The sequence below is a fragment of the Xenopus tropicalis genome, chromosome 2 (assembly GCF_000004195.4).
Source record: "Xenopus tropicalis strain Nigerian chromosome 2, UCB_Xtro_10.0, whole genome shotgun sequence".
Taxonomy (NCBI): Eukaryota; Metazoa; Chordata; class Amphibia; order Anura; family Pipidae; genus Xenopus; species Xenopus tropicalis.
The window spans coordinates 108,736,759-108,764,664 of NC_030678.2; the positions used below are offsets into that span (position 1 = coordinate 108,736,759).

The 27,906-nt window shown below is 36.6% G+C and overlaps 1 protein-coding gene across 2 annotated transcripts; it reads left to right on the forward strand.

The window, feature by feature from the left end:
- On the forward strand, window positions 1–27,880 carry cybb (cytochrome b-245, beta polypeptide). 2 transcript variants are annotated; one of them, XM_012957100.3, is made up of 14 exons: window positions 1–60; window positions 4,506–4,604; window positions 6,365–6,460; window positions 9,783–9,893; window positions 11,139–11,223; window positions 13,764–13,909; window positions 14,104–14,294; window positions 15,637–15,766; window positions 16,652–16,744; window positions 17,851–18,104; window positions 19,151–19,313; window positions 24,395–24,541; window positions 27,222–27,346; window positions 27,625–27,880. In XM_012957100.3, exons 2-14 carry the CDS (start codon window positions 4,560–4,562, stop codon window positions 27,749–27,751), a joined length of 1,713 nt encoding a protein of 570 aa, XP_012812554.1. In that variant the 5' UTR covers window positions 1–60; window positions 4,506–4,559; the 3' UTR covers window positions 27,752–27,880.
- Window positions 27,881–27,906: the final 26 nt, after the last annotated feature.

Genomic DNA, 27,906 nt, shown 5'->3' on the forward strand with positions numbered 1-27,906 from the left:
GAGCTTCTGCATGTTAGGATGTATGTCCCTGGGCTCAAGAAAAACACAGACATTTTTATGGTAAATATATTTATTTATTTTATTTATTTCCTGTTTTTCGTGGATATTTTGGTTTATATTTATACCTGGTTTCACATATTTATATATTTATTTTCATAGCATGTGCAGCATTTTAAAAGAGATCTGTTTGCATAGACACATACAATTTTTTAAAAAAGTGTACACTCTGTTAACAAGTTGCACAGGTAGGGTATGCATTTTATTTCTAGGTTTAACATTTCTTACTGTGTCTGCATGCCAGTTTATAAAACTTTTGCCATGGATGCCAATATTCTGTATAACCTATAGCTATTAAAAGAGATGCTAAGAACACAATTGTGTTGTTACAACCATGACTTCTGGAAATGATTTCCAAATGGCAACAATGGGCTCAGCAACTGTATAGAAGCATTTTTTTCACCGGCTTGAGCCATGGACTGTGTTGCATTCAAATCTGTTTTACTCTCTGAAGTTTTTGGTTGTTGGCTGATATTCTTTGTAATGGGTATGGGATGGTAATAGGATGCTTACGCAGTGTGAAAGTGATGCCTGTGATCAATAGAGGAAAGTGGTATCACAAAGGCAGGAGCATTGCATTACCACTCCGTACTCACTGAATAGTACACTATCAATGCCAATCACTTGTTGCCTGTCACTTTGTGAAAGGAGGAGGATGTTTTATACAGTTGGTTTTGTTGGAAAGAGAATCTAATAAACATTGTTCTATGTTCACCTTTGCTCTGAATATGTAAGCAGGCAGGTTTGAAAAAGAGAGCAGTGGTGTGTTTGGTGCTGTTTTATTTATTATGCAATGAGAAGATACACTGAGGTTTTAAACATTGTATTACATAGATTATATGCAGTAGGACGTTGTGGGATGAAATATAAAAATCACATAAATTAGATAGATATAAGATAGATACTTCTTTTTAATTATACATGTAGTAGGGTTGAGATTAACCCAAGGAACCAGGCTGGTAGTATCCTTCCAATGAAGAATTGTTTTTTTTATACATTTCACTGTTTTATATTACCTCCTTGTGTTGTATGTCTTTGAGGATTCTCATTCATCCAGGTCATGGTATATAGCACCTAGTAAAATAAAGTCTAAAGCAGTGAAGTAACCTGGACCTCAGTGCAGAATTTGAACCTTTTCTCACCAATACCTTCCACAATGCTTATCTCTCCTGAAACTTTTCTACTTTTTCCTACCTTCTCCTTTCACTCTGTTTTATTATTAGCGATACATGGAAAACAATAAGGAAAATGACACCAAGGGGCAGATTTATCAAAATGTGAGTTTAGAGGTTAATACATAAAAACTCACCCACATTCTATTCATTCCTATGGAATTTTTAGAAGTGTATTTATCAATGGGTGAAGGTTAGAACTCACTATTTGATAAATACGCTTCACGTGTTCTTATGTATTAAATCTATTAAACATTTTGATAAATCTGGAATATGGATGGGGCAAACACAGGAAGTCAAACTAATCCTCAGTAAGTAAAAAAAAATCCAGGCAATGAATTCTCACTACAGGCTTATTTGAATGGTATTTCAACTGGTTATTATCTTAACCTGCTGTAGCACAAATGTATGCAATAAGTCTGATCACAATTTATGCTTGACAATACTTAGATGTAAAAAGGGAAAAAGTTGGATTTCAGACACTCAACCAGTCACTGCCATAATCCATGTAACCATATTTGTTTTGGCGCTGTCAGTAGATAGTGCTGGAAAACAGTTGCAACAACTGGCCAACACAGTTCCTGTCAGTGCAGAGGACACACATCTTTATTATTTAGAGGAGACATTCATTTGATTCCTCAAATAGTAGTGGTGCTGGGAGCTCCAGCAGTGGTGCATGCATAGGCGGAAAATAATTGTTTGGAGAGGCTAATTAAAGCTTTATACTAAGTTGTTTGTTTCATAGTCAAATGGCCAAGAATTCATTCTAGCACATACAAAGCATTGTCAACCGGATACATAGTGCCCCAGAATTTAGTTTCAACAGAGTGCCAATGTCATGTAAATTGTCTCCATGTGGCAACATAAAAAGATGCACCAGCTCTTGTGGACCAACAGGAACAGTAGATTTACTGAAGAACAAAATAAATAAAAGAGGGTACTTTACTTGTTATAGTGAATATTCATGGGGAATCATAATATCACATCACAGTAGTTTCCATGCTGTTACTCACAGCACCAGATGTCTGCCCCAATGTACTGGTATTCATGTTTGAATTTGAACACTAACCTGGGTACTAAACACTGGAGTCCCTATAGTCATAATAATAATTCTATTATAATTCCCTTGTTTGGAGGGAATAGATTACTCTTACAAAGTAGGGGAAGTTGAAATCTTACACATCCCCTGTATCCTGAACACTTTAATGTATTTCAATGTTGTTTATTTAACCTTAAAGGCAAAGCCTTTTTGATGCTAATTAATTCAATTATATACAGTTAAAGCTAAAGCAGTGTCTTATTTGGTACTACATTTTTCAGATCTAACATTATATCCTGTTTTTTTTTATTTCCACTATAGCTATTTTCACCATGGCTGGCATGCCAGTGGCAATTCAACAAAAAAATATTGCCATGAAACCATGTACTAAATTGGTAAATTATCACACCAACACTACCAGCTAATGTTTGTAGAAAGGATATCATTTATTTAGCCTGTGGTCTCAATATAGGATTTCTTTCAAGGTGCATAGGGCAAATACAGCAAGTATAAGAGGTGAAGGGATCCCCTCTGCCAAGAACTTTTTAAATTAAGAGGCAAGGCAAACGAGAGAAAATAGAGTTGTGAAATACACTGGAAGTAATGAGAGCTGCCACAAAATTGCATCACTGAATGTAATAAAGTTAACAGTGCGCTGAATTTTCTTTATAATATATGTTTGCCCTTAAGCCAACCTACATGAAGAATCTGGCACACCCTTTTGTCCATCAAAACAAATGGTACACCTGCACACCCTGCGCAAAATGCATCGATACAATTTGCTCGATTCTTAGATTTTCCTTTGGCCTATTTCTATTTAGTTTCTATAAACAACACATCACATAACAACAAAGCACAAAAAAGCAGAAAACACTGCAAAATAATATGAGAAAGTACCAATTGTGAAATAATGTTGTTTCTGAAAATAAGGAAGATTGTATAGTGCCCTTTTCAGAGACAGTCTGGCTTCAGTTTTATATAGCACTTAGGGATCCAAGAAAGAAGAAACTAATTTGTCATACAGAAAATACAACACATTTCCAGGGCAATTTGCCATGTTTTTTACCCACAATGCTGGATTTCCCCCCACAGAATTCCAGTGTAATTGCAACCGTAAGGTGGCAATGCACTTAATGTAATTGAGACCGATGTGTCAAACAGTGCAAGGTTGTGCATTAAATATATATCTGTACCTGATTTTTATATGCACGCGCGTCTAAACTGACGCAGGCTGCCCTGTGTGAAACATGTGACCACAACTGAACTTATATATACCAGCGAATTGGAGTGGAGTAGTTCATAAATTATTTTGTCTGAAACATAAAGTTCCAGAAGCCAATTTCAATGCATGGAGTGCCAGGCTCTATGATATGTGTGATAATAGTGTTGCCATTAACATGAGTGAATTACTGCACAGATTGGTGTATACTATGCTGACTGGTATATTCATCCTGTCCATGGGCAGGCAGGGATATCAGTCTGCTGTTACATGTATATAACCAGCTCACTTGTCCATTCCTTGACTGAATTACAGATCTACATTTGAGTTAGTATCTATATCTGCACTATATTTACTGTGCATGTCACACATGTCACAATTATAAGAATTTGTCCGCTTTGTATTTTTGTGCATAGAAATATGTGGTATTTCAAGTTTTTTATTGTTATGACACCATGCCTGATAAAGATGCTCCAAAAGCTTGCAATTAAAAATCAATTTATCTGTTTAACTAGCAAAAGTTATCACATTAATATGATTTATTTTGACTTTTTCCAGCTCCTGTGACTAGTTAACAGGGTACAACAGATTTAAATGAGTACAAATTGTGTCTAGCACAACCCTTGTTCCCACAGCAGCACAATGCTATTGGCACATTCATTTTTAGCACATTTTCTTGCATGAAAATGGACTTAATATTTTCTTACATGTTTATAGGTCTGTTTATCTCAAAGGGTATTGCAGTGAAAGTGGGTATACAGATAAACAGAAATGGATGTACAGGTTTGTCTTTAATTATTATTATGACCTCCCAGCTTTGGAGTGTTGCTAGGATCCTAGGAGTGGTGGAAGTGGGGACTGTGCAAAGTTGAGGTTTCACTGTATTATATACAAGTTGCTGCTGGGTAATGGTGTCTGCTTTTTGTATTCACACACACAGGATGCCGAAAAAAAGGGAAATTTCTTGCTTAATTAAATACCTATTCTCACTTCCTCAAAGTGACATATTTCTTTGCAGCTGTGCTGCCTCCCGAGCAGTTGAAGTGTCATTTTCACACAGAAGGTTTCAAAGATGGGCAACTGGATTGTAAATGAAGGTCTCTCCATCGCTGTTATTGTAAGTATATTATTTATTATTGTCTGCACTGTACTTGCTTATGTGTGTGCATGCTATTCAAGGTTATATGTGTCTGATATATATTCTAAGTAAATCCAATACTGAGCAGGCAGAACATCATCACAAATAACTCAATCACAATAAATCATAAAACATTATCATAATATATAATTATAAGAAACCAACTCATTATTAAACATTTTCCTATGTAACTTTGAACAAGTTTTGGTCATAAAGAAGTAGCAAAAGGTCCTGACTATGGGAGCTTTAAAGAGATACTGACACCAGGAATTAAACTTATTTTACATCTGTTATAACATTGTCTTTGCATGCTGTTTTTTTGCCTTAAAATATTTGCCCAATGCTTTTACATTACCTATCGGATCCCCCATGTTCCTCTGTAAGGGCCTGTCATGTGTGCAGCAGGAGTCTGTTGGCATTAGAAGCTATAACTGACAGGTTGAGAAGGGACACTCACATTGGCAAAACAGTCAGGTTTAGGAACTTCAAGTAACAATTACTTACAAAAGCAAACCTATCTGTGAAAAACAATGACCTATAGTTTTTAGTGTCAGTATCACTTTAAGTATAATTTAGTAGTGTATACATTGACAATGACATACCCATACAAAACACATGCTGAAAAAATCAAGCTGGTGCTTTGGTGTTTGCATACACATAATGTGCTCTACAATTAAAAATATCTTTAAATATGCCCTATTGGGGAATATATGGTGATAGTATATGTGCACCATGCATTGGATTGTTGGAGCTCACAGACAAAAACTTTACAGACAGATGTACCTGCTGACTCATTTCTGACTGAAACCAAAACTGTTAGAAATGGCTTAAGTGCTTTATGAATGCTGGAGTGGTGTTTGGTCCCATGCAGGAACTGCATCTATTCTGACATTATTATTTATTTATTCTGTTATTATTGTAATGATGTTGTCAGTGCAGGTAAACATTATTGTATTTCATTGGCCTAAACATATAGGAGTAGATCAAAATGTGAATTTAGTGTTTAATACATTAATACCCACCCACGTTCTATTCATTCCTAGGGGATTTTTAGAAGCATATTTATTAAATAGTGAACTGTAACGTTCACCTATTGATAAATATGCATTTTCTATGTATTAAGCTCTAAACACACATTGTGATAAATCTGCCCTATAGTATGCAGAATAATATATGCCCTGTGAAATGTATATGCCCTGTATACTTTGTGTCTCTATACAGTTCTATGTGTTGACACCTGAACTCTCAGTAATATAATGGAATTAAGTTAGTAGAAAAATACATTTGTGAGTGATGGATAACTTAGAAAAATTGCAATGTCGCAAAAATCCAGAACATATATTAAAATGCTCTGGGTATTTTTTTTTTGTCTTATCTGCAACACATATCAGTTCAGCTGCAAGAGAGCAAGCAATAAACCAAAATATGTGCCATGGGAAACAGGCACACTTTTATTGATACTTTCAGATATTTGACAGTTTAAGACTGATTTACACATCGTTGATGTTCTAGGGTAGACAGGAAGGTTTTTCTTGAGATGTCTCCATAAAGCATTTCATTGTTTGCCTTGTCTGTTGTTTTTTTTTAAAGAAATGTAATTTGCACTAAAACCTGAATAACAATACTGCATCATTAGAGAATTGTAGAAGAGTATGAAAACGTGAATATGAAATATGGGTATTTAATGGTTAACAGTTGTTATTATTTACTATGTTTATTGGTGGTTTAATCTCTTTCAGATTGTCTGGCTCGGCCTTAATGGTTACCTGTTTTGGAATTTTTACCTTGTCTACGATGAGGGTGAAAAATACTTCTATTCTAGAAAACTTTATGGGGTAATAATTTCTAATACTTTATGTTATTGCTTGTTGTGCGTAACACATTTCTCTCTGTGCTCTCTCTCTGTTTAATCATCAGGAAAATAGTACACTGTACTGTTGTATGACTGTATTTATTACAAGTAGTAAAAGGGAATTAGATAAAAATCATTAATCATATCAAATCACAAATGAAATTTAAATTTGTGACTTTTTTTTGGACTATTTTCCACAAATGATTTATTAGGATGAGAGAGTTAGTTTGCAATAGCATTGAATAACAAGTCTGAAAACTAGTTACAAAGAATGTCAAACTGTTGCATAAACAAAGTTGAATAAATGATATAATGCAATAACAGGGGGCTTACAAAACTGCAGAGGAAGCCACATATGAAATCTGTAATAGGGTGTGTAACAATGCATGACTTCCAGTTTTACCCAGAGCAGGTTTGGAATGTAACTTAAATATAGTGGATAATGTACAATATATACAGTATCTCACAAGGACTCATACTGTAATTTATAACTTTATTATAGGCAGAGAGCCTATGTTATTGTCAGTGTTGCTATCATTGACATTAGAAATTAAAGTTGGATGGACCTTAACCTACTTCGAATACACAAAACCACAAAATTACTTGTAAAATAGTTTATAATAGAGTGCACATTCATTTATTCCTGCGGTTTTCAACCTGTGGGCCGGGACCCCTTTGGGGGTCGAGCGACCCTTTCACAGGGGTCGCCTAAGACCATCGGAAAACACATATTTTTGATGGTTTTAGGAATAATTTTATGGTTGGGGGTCACCACAACATGAGTAACTGTATTAAAGGGTTGAGAAGGTTGAGAACCACTGATTTATGCCACCTCCCCTATTTAAAAATATGAGGATGATACTGTGCCATGACTTGTGCAGTATATATTTGTGCGAGTATATATACTTGCCCCGTGGGTGATTGGCAATGGGTGCAGGTTGCTCAGCTGCAGAACAGAGTGTAAGAACCTGGGATAGTTGACAGGATACACTGCTACCTGCATTTGGCAGCTCTGTATCCTTATGGGGAGGTGGAAGTAACTCTGCAGGGGTGCAAAACCCAGCATTCAAGTGCTTTTTTTAATGAGCACCGAGGAGCTTGATTTTGTGCCCCTTAGTGCTTTAGCGCTTATGTCTGTAGAGTTCTGTTGACTTCCCTACTGAATCTGAAACCAGAACAGTGGATTTTCCCCACACCCTGTCATCTGCTATGTAAAATCTAGGATGTGAGATCACATCCTAGAGTCACTTTTATTATTTTAAAGCAGCAGTAACACAAAAAATGTTACTATACATTATATACAGTACATTTATAGATTATTTCTGTGTTTCTGCCTCTGCGGGGAATCTACCTATTGTTCCCTCCAAGCTGTGTGCGCACACACATTTTAAAAAAATTGTGGTGCGCACAAAGAATTTTGTGCTCACACAGTTTTAAAAATGCCCACAAAATAAATTTTGTGCGCACACAGCCAAGAAGAAATTAGAGGGAACATTGATAGCTTAATATGTACTTTATTCTATTATCAAGCAACCCAGTATATATACTGTATACTGGAACAGGACAGAGGCAGTAGGTCCAGCATATAATCAATGGTACCAGCTAGCTGTAACATGTGCACCCTGACACACAATAATTGCAGTAACCCAAGCAATAGCATGACCATAAACCCAGCTTATGGCACATTTCACAAGATAGTGACATAGAGCTCAATATATATATATATATATATATATAGCAAGACAATGAGCCGCACACGCAGGGACTTTGTTAGAAAACAAAAATTTTTTTTAATGAAAACGATCCAACGTTTCGAGCACCAACTGTGCTCTTCCTCAGGGACAAACCACAGTGATTCTGCACTGTCCTTCACTCTCTTATCCACGCACTTAATAAAGCATGTCACTTTCATCTTGGGAATATTTCCAAAATATGGTAATTTATCACCCAAGATGCCACTAAAATTCTTATTCACTCTCTCATCATATCACACATCATATCTACTCATTGGCCTTTCTCTCCAAAGACTGTCACCTTTCCAGTCCATAATGAATACTCTTGCTAGGCTCATATACCCCAGCAACTGCTCCTCAATTACCATGCCACTCTGCCAGTCACCCCACTGGTTTCTGCTACCGTTCAGGATAAAATTCAAACTTATATTCAAAGCAATTCATAGTTCTGTCTGCTCTACATCTCCAGATCATCTCTGGTCCTCATCACCGCTCTCATTACCTCCTCACACACTCACATCTTTGCAAGCGCTGCACCCCTTCTCTGAAATTCTTTCCCACTTTCTGTTTGACTGTCTCCCAATCTCTGACTTCCAAAGATCTCTGAAAATACATTTCTTTAGAGAAGCTTACCCTTTATAGCTTAGCATAGCTTCATTGTGTACTATATGCTGCTATATACAATGCTTAGTTCCACATATCCCACCTGATATTGCCCATCCTCACACCTTGTGTCTTAATCCCTTCTCCTTTTAGATTTTAAATTCTTTTGGGCAGGTTCCTCTTGTATTAATTATTAGCTGTTTTGTATGTTTAATGTATACACCCATGTGTTGTACAGTGCTACTGAATATGTTGATGTTTTATAAATACGTAATAATAATAATTTTTGCAGAACTAAACTACAGATAATATAGGCTACATCAGTGATCCCCAACCAGTGGCTCGTGAGCAACATGTTGCTCACCAACCCCTTGGATGTTGCTCCCAGTGGCCCCACAGCAGTTGCTTATTTGTTTAATTTCTGGCAAGGGGGCACGTTTTGGTTGCATAAAAACAAAGTATAATTTCAAACAGAGCCTTCTTTAGGCTGCCAGTCCACATAGGGGTTATTAGGTAGCCATTTATAGCCCTTATTGGCACCCCCAGGAAACGTTTTCACGCTTGTGTTGCTCCCCAACACTTTTTTCATTTAAATGTGGCTCACAAGTATAAAAGGTTGGGGACCCCTGGGCTACATACTTTGCTAAATATTGGCTTTTCTTTTTTCTTCCCAGAGCTTGTGTTTTCAGTTTGGCCGCCAGTTTTACCCAGTGTTACAAATGAGTGAAACTTCATGTATTGTTGCCAAAGTTAGCCACTTAATGTGCTATATGTGCTGTATCTTCAGAGCTAGTCTAACTAAAGCTTTGGATAGAGAGCTAAGCATTAGCAGTACATTTGGCTTTCTTTCTCTACTCAGAAGATCAGAATGTAGTTACACCTACTTTAAAAAATATAATATTAGAACTTTGTATTATATTTTAACATTTCTATAAATATTTAACATGTATTTCAATATCTCTATTACAGTCCGCCCTGGCCTGGGCAAGAGCTCCAGCAGCCTGCCTGAACTTCAACTGCCTGCTTATCCTTCTACCAGTGTGTCGAAATCTTCTTTCTTTTCTGAGAGGGTCAAGTGCGGTAAGGATAGAGCAAGAATCCTCTTACCCAAGTCAGGAAAGAAATTAGCAGAATCATATTATTTCCAAATGCTGCAACTTGCAAAGACGTTGAGGTTACATTCTAGGGAAAGAAGATTGCACACATATAAATGTCAGTTGATTGGTGAAACAGCTTCTAACAACATAGGAATCTTACATTTTTTGAACGTTACACTGTAACTGATGAATATACCCACCAATGTGGAAAGTATATTGTAAAACTTTACTACATGATGCAGAAAGTGCATGACATTCACAATGTTTACGCGGAGCCGCTGCATTCCTTACTAAGGTTTACCTTAAGACCCCCCCCTCATCCAAAATGTTGAGCACAGTATAAGAAAAAGAGGCCCACTGTTTACTAACAGGTCCTTAGCATGCCTCCTATTCAGACTACCACTCCTCCTGCAGATATGGAGTCCTCCCATATTGCTATGATACTGGCATAGAGTATAAAAACTGATACCCTACTCCGTGCTGTGTTCCTTCATGACTGACATTACTAATAAGGCTAAATAGTAATATATTCTGTTTCCTCATGAAAGAGGTATTACGGTAAAACACAAACCTTGTAAAAGTCTTAAAACTTGAATAACTTATCTTCTATGTAGGGAATGCCAATGTTGAAACACAGGCCAGGGCATGATTTTGATGTTACTTAATAAACCTAGCCTTTGGGTACATTTTCAAGTATCTCTATTACTTGATTTATAGCAAATTATTTATAGGTATTGTGCTGCAAAGAGAATCCAGGGAAATTTTGAATGTTCAGATGTTTTTCTTTATTATAACTAGTTTTGGTCTATAAATGCCCAATATTAAAGAAAAATGCAGTTGGAAGTTCTAGAGATGAAAGGTGTTTTGTTTGGAAGCCAGTTCATGGGTGTGCCAATAGACTAACAGACTTTACCTTTTTATTAGTAGGAATACAAAGAGGGGTGGAATAAACAGATGAGATGAACTGGTGGTAGAGGAGGGGAACAGTTTCTGTAATTCTGTTTTAAGGGACTTCTGAACACAAGTATTAGTCTAAATTAGATGATAAAATACAAACAAGAGTTTAAGTGAGGAGGTTCCTTCATTGACACTGACACCTGAACATTTGAATGCATTATGCTTTTTTTTAACCCCTGGTTGATATTTTTTGATGACGTTTTATCACTTTTACTGATAAATAACACTGGTTAGAAGGAGTGTTTATATGGTTTTGCGCCTCTCTTTGCAGTGTTGTGGGAGAAGCCTTAGACGACAGCTGGATAGAAACCTTACCTTTCATAAGATGGTAGCTTGGATGATTGCACTTCACACAGGTCAGTACCCAAATAAACTTGCTTAATAGTGTTGCCAATATGAATGGTTTAATATATACCCACATGTTAGGTGGAAATATGCATGTGTGCAGTTCATGTGTAGAATAAAGGGGACCTAAAACAGCCTTAAATCATTGGTTCCCAAAACCTTGAGTTGGCCCCAATGATAAATTAGAAGAACATTTGGTGCTAACATATATTTGCTCTTTTATGCTCTTAGAATTAATTTTTTATGTGTAACCATGAACAAATATTGACTTGCGCTCATGAAGTCTGAAATCTACCACTTTTTTTTAGCACAATGCAGCATTTTATTTAGATGCTCTAATAAATATCACTGGTACAACAGTGTATTAAATATTAGATTGTATAAAGTAATCAACACTATGGGCAACAGTGGTTTGCCCCCTCCTCCCAGCATTAAGGGTGCCCAAAGTATTTAGTACAACAGTCTGTTAAGTGGGATGACTGGATACAGTTCCTTCTAACTTTGTCAAAATGTACTTTTGACTTTTTTTTGAAGGTTTTACTATAACTGATTCAAGCCCCTTTTAAGTAAAGAGTTTATTACACAGCAGGCCATCACTTAAAAAAAATATATTGGATACAGTGGCATCCGCCACTCTTTTATTTTCTTGATTAAATAGCCTAGGTTAAAATGTTTATAACATGTTTGGTGGCTGGCTGTCAATGACTGTTTGTGGACAAAAGATTATTTGACTGGTGTTAAAAGGGTGGTTCACCCTCAGGTTAACTTTTAGTTTGTTATAGAATAGCCTATTCTTAGCAATTTTTCAATTTGTCTTTATTTTGTATAGTTTTTGAATTATTTCCTTTTCAGACTCCTTCCAAATGGGGGTTACTGACCGCAGCAGCCAAAAAACTATTGCTCTACGAGGCTACAATTTTTTTGTTGTTTGTTACTTTTTATTACTTATCTTTCTATTTAGGCCATCCTCTATCCATATTCATGTCTCACTGCCTGGTTGCTAGGTGAAACTGGAACCTAGCAACCAGATAATGACCAAAAACTGGAGTGTGGCTGAAAAAAAGCTAAATAATTCAAAAACTGCAACTGATGCAAAAATGAAGACAAATTGTACCAGAATGGCACTCTCAACATCATACTAAAAGTTAATTTAAAGGTGAACAGCCCCTTTGACAGAGTGTGGCATGAGTAGAGTTGGGCAGGGCCAAAGTTTGTGCTGGAAAGCAGACAAATATGATTCAACACACATTTCCCATTCATGGGATAGCTATATATAGTCACATGTACATGATGAGTGCATTTTACTCAGATACTGAAATCAAGAGCATGTTTTGTGGTCAGGTTCTAGGAATCATATTACAGAAACAATGTGACACTACTCTACTACTGACAGTAAAACATGAGAAAACCACTATCATCCGCTCTAATTTATGGTACCTAACAAAAATGAAATGATAATGCTCTGGGGTGTGTGCCTTATATGCCACAATGATAATACATATACTGACAACATATTCAATGCATCATTCAGTATAATAATATGCTAAGCCATCTTGCTCATAATCCAGACATTTGTATTTTTTACTGTGTCTACCGTTTGTACAATTATGTGATGGATAAGGATAAACCAGATTTCAGACTTGACATTTATATTTTATCAGATCAATAAATGTTAGAATACAGTAAGCTTTGCAGGATCTACAGTTTATTTTTATTCATGAGAGCTAGAAAATGAAATGAAAATTCTGGTGTCTTGTGTAAGAGTTCTTCGTGCTGAGAGATACAATAGCTTTCTGGTGGTACTGTTACCATCATAAGTTAGGTCTTGATATAGGCTTAAAAGCTGCACAAGAAGGAGTTATCAGGGAAGCTGTTGTTCCCCAGAGATACTGTAGGAAGAGTTGTTTTGCAATGGTGCTATCTTGATGACTATTGTGCAATAGTTGTGACAGATATGAAGCTTCTTCCCTCTGTGAGGCCATCATTGACCTATTAACCTAGTCCTTTTTATTTTTACAGAACCAAAAACCAAACCCTTAATGCATTTAAGAAATATATGGCAAAACGTGTTGAAAGAATGGACCATATATAGCTGCCATATTTCAGTTTACTGACACAATCTTTAAATACTTTTAAGCATCCCCAGTTCTTCCCTGCTCTGCTGCCATTTACTGATATAACAGATGCATGAGATGCTCCAAGTCTAGTAACCCATTCAAACCAGTCACCCAATAACATTTACTGGCCTGTTGTTTGAAAGGAAAATTTGATGGGTTACTCTTGATTACCAGACCTGGAGCAAATTTTCTAACATTTATTTTTGACTGCCACCCCAAAGTGTTCTATCCCAGTGTACTAATTAATTTAATAAATGTACTGTATGTAATCTAACTAACACACATTGAGCCCTGCCTAAAAAATAGTTTCTGCTTGCTTAGAACTCCTTGAATTTAAATAACCATGTTTTCCAATATTTGCAGGAAGTGCAATTACTCTCTTCAATAGAAATATGTAAGATGTTTTTGCTAAACTAGCAGTTTTTTTCCCTTAGCTATCCATACAGGGGCACACTTGTTTAATGTGGAAAGACTAGTGGATGCACGGGTGGAGGCAAATGGAACCATCCAGGCAGCTCTCACAGACCTTGGAGACAGGGAGGGAGAATCATACCTAAACTTTGTCCGATCTAGAGTTCCAGTAAGTACCGTATTTTACCCTTTTTGTGCCAAAAACCTTTATGTAGAAAAGGTACAGGAAGTTTCAGTTGAACAGTGTTTGGAGGTTAGTTTGCAAACCTTCGGCCTTGTGAATATGACAATTATCACTTTAAAGCATTAAATTAATTGGCAGCTCAATAATATAATCTTATTTTTTTTATTTTTCTCTAACAGAACCCAATAGGAGGAATTAATGTGGCTTTCACCTTTCTGGCTGGGCTCACTGGGGTGGTGATAACTCTTGCACTAATCTTAATAATTACATCATCTACAAAGACTATTCGTCGATCATATTTTGAAGTATTCTGGTATACACATCACCTGTTTGTTATCTTCTTCATTGGTCTTGTCATACACGGTGCTGGGTATGTATTACATAATAAGATATATATTGGTATAGTTTTTTCATTTGACTTCCACAGGAGCAACCCTCAGACATGGCATGGTGTATTAAATTGGTGTATTAAAAGGAGGTGTCTGTTGGCCCAAAGGTGTCACACCTGGACTTCATGTCGCCTTCAGACTGTTTTAGGGTAGAGCTATGGGGACCCTTAAATAACAGTTTTGCTCTCCATGAGGAAAATTTTAGGTCCAAGGGGGTAACTAATAAGGGCTGTGACTGATTATTTGGTAGCCCAATGTTGACTGGCATACCACAGAAGTCTCTGTTTGGCATTACACATGGTATTTATGCCTCCACAACTTGCCTCCAATTCAGAAAATAAAAAATCAGCACCTGTTTTTAAGCCACAGGGAGCAACATTAATGGGGTTGGTGAGCAACGTGATGCCTACGAGCCAGTGATTGGGGATCACTGACTAAAGTGTCAAGCTTTTTCACTACCACTGTCACACCAAAGTTTTTGTATGCTCTTTTTTACTGTTGAAAAATATGAAGCTGCACTAATTAATTCATTTCATCCAACCTCAATAGAAGTCAGTGGCTGGCATTTCTGATCTAGCTTTGCAAGCAGTTAAGTTAAATTAAATCTTATTTTGCAGAAGGCATATAAACCCACAAGAGAGAAAAACTCTCCATTCTAGGGTTGTAAAAATTGTAGGTGTCCTGGAAGTCAATCATATTCCTTACAGAGCTCTTTGTCGGTTAAGAACAATAACATTTGTGAGTGCACAAATGATTATTGTTAACTTGTTATGTGCCCAGAGCCATATTTACCATATGTCAGTCACCAGCACCCTCTCAATATACTGGCTGTGTTGCTACCAACTCAGAGATATCACAGAACAGTCATAGCAGGATTGGATTGTCATTCGAAATGCTCCTTGCTTCACAATAGGGTTCTTGTAAAGTACATAACCATTTAAATCTATTTGATAAATCACAAAATACTGGAAAGTAGCAAACCTACACAGTTATGTAATTAACTAGCATACTAGATGCTACTAACATGGACAATGTGTCAAATAGACCCTGATACTGCATCTTAAATATACAGCTGCGGCTTTTACCCATACCTCTATGCATCACTAATAGAACTATAATGTAACATGCTGCTTCAATAGGGAATACTGAAAGGAATTCCTCTGTTAGACATTTCAGCGCTGCTGTGCACAGTACATTTCCCATATTAAAAGGACAGTTTTGGGAGGTTTGTTTTGCCTGAAGAAGTTTTCCCTGTGCACCAGATGCTGTAGTAAACTTTTGGTTTGTGTGCTGGGACTGAGCTTATAATTTTCCATTTTTCAGTAAAATTGTGCGAGGACAGACAGATAAAAGCCTAGAAAAACATAATTCAACAGAATGTGAAGATAAGTTCACCGAGTGGGGCAATATTACCTCTTGTCCTATCCCCCAGTTTGCTGGAAATGAACCAATGGTAAGATATTTTTATACAAAACCTTTAGGTTTGCATTGGCACCTTTTTAATGGTGATTATCTCAACACTAAACAAAAACCTTTATGACATACAATATAATAATGTATTGTTGCTATCTACAGCATTGTGTGTTTGACCTCACAGTCCCTAAATATGCAATAATTAACAAAACAACAGTTTGGCAGTGCTACATGCAAGAACATTTATTGGTTACAGATAATTAAAATGAAAAAATTCAACAGTAGTACATACATCCCAAACAACCACAGTACATCCCAGTGCCACCATGCTCTGCCCTGCTTAAGTGTCTCACACCACTGGGTGCTTTATCAGAGGAGGTGGGGCATTCAATATTCATTTCATTTATATACCTTCAATTATAACCTATACAAAATGCAGGGCCACACCATAATATGTATCAAGCACATATTAATGAATTAAGCTCTGTTATCCAAGAGGCATATAATAAGTTAAGAAACCAATTTTTCAGACAGAGTAATAATTCATAAAATGAAGCTTGCTGTTATTTTAAATGTCACAGCATCCAATCCAACATTTGCTTTAATTTTCTAATTTGTAGTACACTGACTAGAACTAACTGACTGTTATGGGTAACTGCACTGGTACAATAACAATAGCACTTACAGGTGAAGCACAATACATAATGTTTTAATACATTTCGATTAAGATCAAATTTCCAGGTTTTGGAAAAAACCTGTGACATGTAATATATAAAAAATTGAATTTATTAGAAATAATTTAAAAACATCCATAATGTTCAGAGTGAATTAAATGAATGGCAAATATTAAAATTTCATATTCCCACTATTAATGGCAATCATTTTTTCTTCCTTCTGTTCCATGCCTTCCTTTCTTCTCTTACAGACATGGAAATGGGTGGTAGCTCCCATGGTCCTGTATGTGTTTGAAAGACTTGTCCGGTTTTGGAGATCTCAGCAGAAAGTTGTCATCACAAAGGTATGACATTGGTTTGTGGCACACTGTTTGAATGCCTGTTGAGTTTGATGCAGAGAATTAGGAATTCCCAAGCTGCATGAAATTTACGGAAGCTTGGTCAGTGACCAAAGTGTAAAGCACGGGGTGTCCTTGTACGACTAGTATACTGATGCTCCCCAAACCCTTTCTATATACATCAGATCTGCATAATCCATTCCATGACAATGAGGCCACCTAGGTGATTTAGGGATTGTCTCTCTACCTTTAATTAATCTGGAAGCTTTTGCCAGTTCATACATGAAAAATTTAATACATTTGTTGCCAATGCTGTACCCCATATTAGTTTGTAAAGAGGCATAATGATGTTTTACACAGTTTTGTGCTAGCTAAAATATTAATATGGAAATTGAAGAATCCATTTTGCCATTCTTGTTGTCATATTGCTAAATCCTTATAGCATTACTGATTCCTTGAATTTAAATCCATTAATTTCTTATTCATTTTGATTCTTCTGTTGCCAAGGATTTCATGAGAACAGATGCACAACTGGATATTGTATAGAGGCAATAGGAGGAAGGCCCTAATTGCAAGAGCTTACAATCTAAGAGAGAGGGGAAATGATACATATGTAAAGGGTAACCAGTGTGGAAGTAGAGTTCCTGTTGGTTAAGATAGTAATGGTAAATGCAGAGTGAAAAATGGGGTCAGGAGGGTGGTCTACTTGCAGGATTATCAGCTTAAGTGAAAAGGTGGTCTTAAGTGATCAATTAAAAGTCTTGAGGCTCAGAGAGTGTCTTATTGGGTGGGCATAGAGTTCCAGAGGACGGGGGCAATAAGTGAAATGATATGGATGTGGGAGTGAGGAGAAGAAGAAATGAGTGAGTAGGAGAGAAGGAGGTCATGCACAGACCGAAACTTACATCTGGGGGTGTACTTGGTTATTAGGAAGATGATTTTTGGTGCTTGGCACTGGTGAGCACTGTGTAAGTGAGTACAAGAATCTCATCAGTCTTATCATTTTCTTGTAAACTTATTTTTGACCGTATGTATTCCGATTTCGTTTGCCTCTGTACTATACATACATTGTACTAATACATAAATAACATGATTTATTATTTTAATACAAGGTTGTAACACATCCATTCAAAACCATTGAATTGCAAATGAAAATGAAAGGTTTCAAAATGGAAGTTGGACAGTATATCTTTGTCCAGTGTCCAGCAGTGTCCAAATTGGAATGGCATCCTTTTACTTTGACTTCTGCCCCAGAGGAGGATTTTTTCAGCATCCACATTAGAATAGTTGGAGACTGGACAGAGGGTTTGTTTAAAGCCTGTGGATGCGATAAGACTGAATTTCAAGACGCATGGAAAATGCCAAAGTAAGTTCAAAACTCCTAATGAACATAAATATGCAGTAATATATGTTAAACAGGTTAAAGGCATCCTTATATCCACAAACCCTTATTCATAAAACAACCTATATAAACTGGATATAAATACAGGTATCGGACCCCTTATCTGGAAACCCCTTATCCAGAAAGCTCCAAATTATGGAAAGGTCATCTCCCATAGACTCCATTTTAATGAAATAATTCACATTTTTAAATATGATTTCCTTGTACCATGTACTTGATCCCAACTAAGATATAATAAATCCTTATTGGAGCAAAAATAATCCTATTGGGTTTAATTACTGTTTAATTATATATTATATTAAAAAAAATAATTTTTTTCACAGACTTTAGGTAGGGGATCTGAATTACGGAAAGTCCCCTTATCCAGAAAACCCCAGATCCTGAGCATTCTGGATAATGGGTCCCTTACCTATATACAGTAACACAAGGAAGGGAAGTTGGCTAGGAAGGCTGCCCAAGTTCATTCGCTCACAGAAGTCTAAAGCCGACCATACATGCCAAGAGTCTTCACTATTTAACTGCTTGATTTCATTCTCAGTTTTGGAACATGGCAGGAAGAAAATAAAAATAAAATCCAGGTTGAAGGACTAATGGTGATATTTAATACAATATGTGACTAAAACATGGCATAACCCAAATATATGGAAACTGAGGAAATCTGCAGCAGACTTAAAGCTTATATGATGCATTGGATTTCAATTCATTTATTATTTATTACTTCCTCATTATAAAAATAATTTCTAGTTCACCTACTGTCCTTCACCCACTGCCTGTTCTCTAATGCAGTTGAACCTCCTGCCTACAGCACTTCCCATAGGATGCTGCCCTAAACTTCCCGTATGTTTAAATGCACTGGGGGGAGCAGGCAGAGAAAGCAGGCAGGGAGAGTAGGCCTCGCCCAAGGGTTGGGTGGGCCAGGATGGTTTAGTCCTTGAGGTGAGGTACTTATTCTATAGAAAAAGTAAACATGTTGCTGTATGTGACCTAAAAATGACTTTGTTATTTGTAAGGATTGCCGTTGATGGTCCCTTTGGAACAGCAAGTGAGGATGTTTTTAGCTATGAGGTTGCGATGCTTGTGGGAGCCGGTATTGGAGTTACTCCCTTTGCTTCTGTTCTGAAGTCTGTCTGGTACAGATATGTCAATGACGCTTCAACCCTCAGGCTGAAAAAGGTAAGTACAATTATTTTAGTTACATGAATAAAAGCAGAATGAAATGGCCAACATCATACACTTTTTTTTTAGAATCAGTTAGCGTACTGGCCAATAGAATACTTCAAATGAAAAGAAAATTACAAAATTCTATTTGTTTGTATATCTAATACATAATAGGAGTTTAGCATGTAAACAATAGCTCAGTACACAACATATACAGAATAATTATATACATTACAAGTCCACCTTGCCAAAATACAGGTTGTAAAACTGCTCATAGTATGTTATTCTGCCATAAACAACCTTCTAATTTGGTTTCATACTGCAGGCAATAAGGCAATATAAACTATGTAACACATATACATCTACTACCACTCTTTATAATGCATCAAATAATCATTTGCATCTGATACTCACTGAGCAAAGATGTGATAAATGAAAATCATTGGCTTGATCTACTTATAGATAACACAATTCAAAGTACTTTTAGATGGACCTATAAAGCTTGACTTATCTACATGATCAGCTTCCAATTGCACTAGAAAGTGATCTGATGAGGACAGATTATTATTCCCCTGCATCATTATTATGTGTGTAACAGTTTGAGTCAGTCCCTAGCAGCAGCACTAGCAATTATACTAAGAAGAGAAGTATTTATATGATAAACAACCACTATGCATATTCCGTTGTTCTGCTGCTTTGTGTAAGACAAATGAGTACAATGCACCAGCAGAGACATATGTTATTCATTCTCTGAGTTCTCAAGAAAATAAAAACCATTACAATTCTCATTTTCTTGTCAGGTAGCCATTTTTATTATATTCAGCCACTGTGTATGCATGTATTACCATTTATATATATATATATATTTATTGTATTTATTTATTATCACTTGTCCTCCCTGTGTGTAATTTTGTATTCTGTAAGATTGTACAGCGCTGCGTGCCCTTTTGGCGCTTTATAAATAAAGTTATACATACATACATACATACAAACATACATGAGACAGTGGAAGCTTTTTCCTTGCTCAGTACATAAGAAAATCATACAGAAACACAGCATGAAGTGCAGTAACAGCAGTGCTGGGTAATATATATGGGCCCTCGTGATGTGGAGGAGGAAGAGAATAGTGCTAGGTGTTCAGGAACAATAGGTTGATTTGTAAACACCACTGGGTTATACTTACAAACAGATCAATGAGGCAGCGATATTCAAATACAGAGCAAAGCAATGGCGCCACTGTTAAGATACTCTGGTAGGTTGTAAGATGCAACAAGCTAGTGGTCTGGATCCTTTTCAGTAGAATTATTTAGAGAGTAGAATACTAGCCTGAATCCGTATTACCGTGTTTTTTTCTCTTTAAGGCCAATTATGCGTAAGGGGGAACTACCCCCCAATTATTAATCCTAAATTGGGCACAAGCCTGCTAGCTAAACTGCCTAACTCATGTTCCTGGAACTTGCTATAACAGATGCTTTCCTATTGCTGTCTAAACGGTTCCCTGATTCAGGGGTTTGTTCCTAAAGAGGGAGAACCTGGGCTTCCCAATTACTAAATAAAAGTGTAACAAAAAGCCCTAATACACTCCCTGGGCAAATAGAAAATAGTAACCTACCCAGATAGACTTAGGATCAGAGGAAAATATTATGTGGGGGATTTCCGAGCAATAGGGGAAGTTAACCCTAAATTGTTTCTGAAACTGTTAAATCAGGTGGATATTGCTTCAGGCCAATTTTTGCATGACAAACAATAAAGATGCTATGGTTAGCTCCTGCCGCCAATATGTTGGTTTTCAGGTAACAGTTAAAGCAAATGGCAGAAGTGGGCAACATCTTCTGACAGCTGTAAATCATCATTCTATGTGTCCCAGAAGGTTGATCTAGTAACCTTACCTCATTGATGCTCAGCTATAAACAGATTTGCTGAATTTTCCATCCTGATGTATTTATGTTAGCCAATCAGATTTTAGCTTTTGACTTTCAGTGGAGGAAATTCAATCTGCTGCCATTCTTACAGCAATAACACCAGGGTCCCCAAACCTTGTAGAGTTAGGCATGAGGCAACTGCGGTTCAAGGTTAGAAGAGTTGGGCTGAGCCACCAACAGCCAATCAGATGTTACCTATTTACTTTCAATGGGGAAATTCAACCTGCTGCCATTCTCATAGTATTAACACCAGGATCTCCAAACTCTTCACAGTTGGTCACTAGGGTGGAGCTACCAATAACCAATCAGATTTCACCTACTGAATTTTATTGGTTTAAGCAGGGTTCCCAAACTTTGCACAGTTTGTCATTGGGTGACTACGTCCCAAGTTTAGAAAAGCGAGCAGAGCCAACAACAGCCAATCAGATTTTAATCACTGAATTTTATTGGTTTAAATTTAAAATGCTGTCATCCTCATCCTCCTATTTATGCCAGGGTGCCCAATGTCACTGGGTGACTTCAACTCAAGGTTAGAAAAAGGGGGCACAACCACTAACCACCAATCGCAATTCACCTATTGACTTTTATTGGTTTAATTTTAAACTGCTGCCTTTCTTTAACTATTAATCCTAGGGTCCCTAAACTTTGCAGAGTTAGTCACTGGGTAACTGCAGTGGGGAGATTTAAGTTGCTGTCATTCAGACACTATTAAAACCAGGGTCCCTAAACTTTGCACAGTGGTTTTTACTATATAACTGTGGTCCAAGATTAGAAAAACTGGGTGGAGCGAACAACAGCCAATCAGATTTCATTTCGTGACTTCACGTTTTTCCAAACCAACATGAGGGCTGATTCACTGAAGTGCGTTAAAACGTGTGTTATTTATAGCATGAGTTAAAATTTTTATCGCGTCTAATTTTTCGCGTCAACATACGATTCACTAGAAGCATACTTGCGTTAATTTACGCGCGATGCTGCTTGTGAAGACTATTTTCATGAGGTATTTGACGGAACGAGCGCTAATCAATGCACCGCATACAAATATTTGCCGCGTGTGAAAAAACGCACGCCACATTAGCCATACACGCCATTACTTTCGGAAAATTACTGTTCAGAAATTGACCATTTCCCTGCAAACTGGAGGCTACATCACTCTAGGGCCAACACATACTTGAATAAATCCCACTGCAAAGTCCTTATTTTATTTCCAAAAGCTCATGAACTGCATTTTTCTATAATTACCTACTTCAAGTAGGTGTTAATGTTGGTACAGACTAATGCAATATTTACCGCTTCTAAGTGTTTGTGACTCATGCGTTAGTTTTATTACAGCGCGCAAATTAACGCATGCTTTAAAATTAACGCAAGCGGTAGCGCAAAATTTAACGCATGCGGTAATACTGTAGTGAATCGCGCGTTAATTTTTGCGTCAATTTTAACGTAAAAAAGCGTGTGACAAAAATTAACGCACTTTAGTGAATCAGCCCTATGAAGTTTGTTCTCAAACCTCCCTTTCTAGTTTATACATGAAGTTTTCTGAAATAGGAGAGGGGACAGACGCTGCATTGTATTTTGTTACATTGAGCGGTAGAAGGTGCACTTTACTCACTTTAGGTTTGAGCCTGTATCTAGGTCAGGCAGGCGAGCAGATGTCCCCAGCTCCAGTCTTTGACTGACTCTTCAATACAAGTTCCTTATATAAAACAGACAGATCAATAAGCATAAAAGTCATTCTGACAGATTGATCTGTGTTCGTGTACGGATGTTCCTTAAACAGTTTTTGTTGCGAAAGCTTGACCTTCAGTTCCCTTTATAACACAGTTTAGTTCCTCTTCCTCGACTCCAGGTATTTGTGTATTTAGTGATTTAACAGTAATTTAAAGTTGAATATATGACAGTAACAACATAAAAAGTCATGATTAAAATAAGCATAGGGAAGCATACTCTACAAATATTTTTCATGTCTTTTGGCACTTAAGTTAATATTTTTCATAAAGGCAATATAACAAACTGGTAGGAGGGGCAAATAGTGCAAAAACAAGCGCAAACTGCCATATTTTTCATACTCTGCTGCCTTCCCTGCTGTGAGTGCCCATAGTGAAGGTCCTTGCTCCTCAGAATGGTATTTAAGGATCTGTGATTTCCCAATGAATACAGTGCTGCCTGCATTTGGCAGCACTGTATTCATTGGGAAATCACAGATCTTTAAATACCATTCTGAAGAGCAAGGACCTTCACTATGGGACCTTCACTTTTGCACCCCCTAATGTTCTTACAATTTCATCCAGGGCATATTTACATAACAATTACCAATTCTAGTGCATCAACTTGAATGAAATGTCAAATACTGAGTGTAGGAAACCTTGGTACCCAGTAGCACTGAAACAACTATGCTGAGGCACTGTTAGTTGTAACTTCAGAATCTGCGGTTCTTCTTCAGTCTTTAGGAGCAAAAAAGATCTACAGTATGTGGCCTTGGTCTTTATGCCTGTATTAAATGGGGCATTACTAGAGAGAGTTCTCAAATCCCTGTGTGTCTGCAGCTGAATGGCCATTCAGACATCTCTTGCTGCAGAGGTCACTTTCTATACTTATATTTATTTATAATTGTTTATAAACTTTTGAAATATAATTAATCACATTTCAACAGACTTTATGGTAAATTATATCAGTATAAACATTGCATTTCAATTAGCTATGCACCCAAGCCATCATTTTATATTTGGCCAAATGGCAAATTCTTCTCGAAAGATTTAGCTGAAAACTAAACCCAAATCTGAACTATACTTTTCATATTCAATTTAAGCAATGTCCCCGCAAAAATGATCAAAAACAGTGCCTCTTTTAGTTTTCCATGCTTTCTACTCACATCACCCTAACAGTTTGTATTATACTTTATAGATTTTACAGTCACATAATATGGTGAAATATGAATCTTTCTGATGGGGAACCCTGTCAAACTGCAGCAAGTTAAACTTACAAATTAAAATGACCCATATATCTCTAAGTTATGATGGCAAAACACAACTTTATTATACATTTATGAAGCTTTTGGTTTTCTTTTTGTATCTGTTCTACTGTTTATTATTGTACTGAACAATACAGAAGTCACTCTGTACTAAGAGGTCTACCTATGTTTCTAACACCTACCCCCACAATCTTCTTATGTTTCAGATCTACTTCTACTGGCTGTGCAGAGATACACAAGCTTTCGAATGGTTTGCGGATTTACTCCAGTCTCTGGAAACCCAAATGCAAGAGAGAGACAATGCTAATTTCCTGGTCTATAACATCTACCTCACTGGCTGGGATGAATCACAGGCAAATAAAATCCAATTTTTATGAATGTGCCACTGCTTTGTTTGCAAGCTTTGTGTCTGTCTGTCTGTCTATCTCTATCCTCTATCTATTGCTTATATAGATAACCCATAAAACTCAAATAGCACTTTAAATGTGTTTCTTTATTTCAAACTTGGCACTTTTGCTGCTGAGCAAAAAATAAATTGATAGTTCATGAATATCCGCAACACATGGGTTCTATGAGAGTTGCGGTAAAAAATAGATTTAACAACCTCATAGGAAAAATAACAAAACACACCTTACAAAAAGAAAGGCAAATGCATTCAATCAATGTTTCTTTAGATCTGCAAGGCCCCCACAGCACTACAAAATGTGAATTGCACAGCATATTTTGCACATAAAAAACAAGGAAAGCGCTCTGCATATTGTAATATGATGCTTAGAACCACAAGGAAAAGTATAACTTTGAGTTTTTCTTTGTTGGTTCCAGATAATAAATAACATATATCCCTATAAACCAAGACTGTATTAGGAATTTAAAATCAATGCTCAGTGAGGTCACCTGGGTCCCTTCAGACCTACGTATTTAAAAAATACATTATGGAAGGGGTAATAAAGGCAGCAGAAACTGCAACTGAAATGACAAGTGAGCACCTGTGTGTGTGTATCTGTGATTTTATCTAATAGGGCAAGGCTTCAAACTGGGGCAGATTTAATAATACCAAATCCTGCAAATTCTGAGTGATTAATACTGTTTGCCATGAACATTTTTGAATTGGGACATTTATCAAAGCCTTTTCAGCTTTTTTTGAAAGCATTAATTAGTTAGAAATGACTCCACTGCTTTTGGCAATCAAATTCAATGTTTTCTTATGGGGCGTTAGTTCAGTAGTAGCTATAACATTCTATCGATTCTGTAACTCCTCCAAAAAGAACAAGCATTTCATTAACGAAATTGTAAGCCTAAAAATACAGTTTTGCCTAATGAAAATATGTTACGCTGAGCCAATTTTCCAGTTAATCAAATTTCTTAATTATATTTGCTATTGAAAATAGTACAGGTATAGGACCCGTTATCCAGAATGCCCGGGACCAAGGGTATTCCGGATAAGGGGTCTTTCTGTAATTTGGATCTCCATACCTTAAGTCTACACAAAAATCAATAAAACATTATTTAAACACAATAGGATTGTTTTGCATCCAATAAGGATTATTTATATCTAAGTTGGGATCAATTACAAGGTACTGTTTTATTACTACAGAGAAAAAGGTAATCAATTTTAAAATTCTGAATTATTTGATTAAAATGCAGTCTATAGGAGACAGGCTTTCCGTAATTCGGAGCTTTCTGTATATCGGGTTTCCGGATAAGGGATCCTATACCTGTATCTGCATTGTTGGTCCCTTTAACAATGTAGCAGAAACCAGCCGATTAACAAACCTTTGAAGGCATTAGAAGTCATTTATGCCTTAAGGCAGGGCCTTTATGTGGGCTGCGTGTCCTCCCTCCCCTACCTTGCGCCTCAGAATAATGTGCAAGGAAAGGGTGACTAGAGGGTGAGACTCCTGCGTGCTCCCCCCAGCAAGCCCCTTTATAATTGAGTGCAGCCTAATGCACAGAGCACAGAGACTGTGGCTATTTGCCCCATGCAGTGCTGTCTTTTTTTGCAATTAGCACACTGCATGGAGCATTGTGATAGAAAGATGTCTATCTAATAGATAGATAGATAGATAGATGATAGATAGATAGATAGATAGATAAATAGATAATAGATAGATAGATAGATAGATAGATAGATAGATAGATGATAGATAGATGATAGAGAGATAGATAGATAGATAGATAGATAGATGATAGATAGATAGATAGATAGATAGATAGATAGATGATAGATAGATAGATAGATGATAGATAGATGATAGATAGATAGATGATAGATAGATAGATAGATAGATAGATAGATAGATAGATAGATGATAGATAGATAGATAGATAGATAGATAGATAGATGTCTGGGCCAACACCCCCTTTGTTAAAAAATGTAAACATTTATTCCAATACTTTTTAGTATGTGCAACATATACTGTAAATATTTGCAGTAAATAAATACAGTAAAACTAAATGAAAAGTTATTTGGCACTGAAGATGTTAGTTATTCATCAATATAGTGGATTTTTTATTTCATTAGAATGTAAGCATTCAGTATGCAGAGGGAAAAAAATAAACTTAATCTCAATTCTTGTTGCACCGTCCGATATTATCAAGAGCTATTGTTATGTGTGGCACAATCTGTGGGCCAGCTGGAACAGTATAATACAAAAGAAATAGGCAGAGCATATATGTGAGGTGGAAGCAGCTGCTGTAGAATACAGTTCTATAGTTCTGAACCATTGCTTCCTTCTATGTTGTCTGATGTATAAATCTGTTAAAAACATGGTACAATACTCAATGGCAAAACGTGACAAATTAAAATATACTACACCCTTTATCTACAAGTCCTCTTACAGCAACCAGTTGCCTTTATCCATCACCTTGAGGGAAGGCTTCAAGTAAAGGCAGGGAATAATGAGGCCAATCCCATTCTTAGTGCATTTGCAATGGACCTCTGTCATTTTTACAGTGAAAGTGGTGTGACATAAATATTTGCTGAATCCCTTATTTGTCACTGTTTGTATATTTATACCCTGTTTGTACCCTCAGGCCACTGCCTTCTCTTTGCACCATGACCAAGAAAAAGATGTGATTACGGGGCTTAAGCAAAAAACCTTGTATGGCAGGCCAAACTGGGAAAATGAGTTTAAAACCATTGCTAATGCACACACAAGGTAAACACGTACTGTATGTAATACTCTGTATAGTATTTATGGTAAATCTGCCTTTATTTGGCACTTTATGCTCACTTGTTCTGCAATGCTGCCAGTCTGATTTATTCAAGTTTGAATTTGATAAATTTTTAGTAATTAATACAACTAGCTAATGGAGTTGAGAGTGAAGCTAGTTTAATTTATTCAATAAATAGTGATATTTCAAAGATATATTCTTATCTAATAGTAAGAAATAATTGTCTAGGAGTATATGGAACACTGAACATTTGCATTTATAGTTCCAGGGTCGGTGTATTCCTCTGCGGCCCAGAAAGCCTCGCTGAGACTCTGAACAAGCAGTCTATTGCAAACTCCACTGTGGACCCAAGAGGAGTTCATTTCATCTTCAACAAAGAGAACTTCTAGCTTCTATACCAAATGCTTGAATATATATATATATACACACACATTTATTTTCTGCTTTGTCATAGTTTTTGCTTTTTGTTGTCTTGAACATTTACGACTTGTAAATAAATGATCTGGATGTATTATTCATATTCTAGGGTGAAATCTCTAATGAC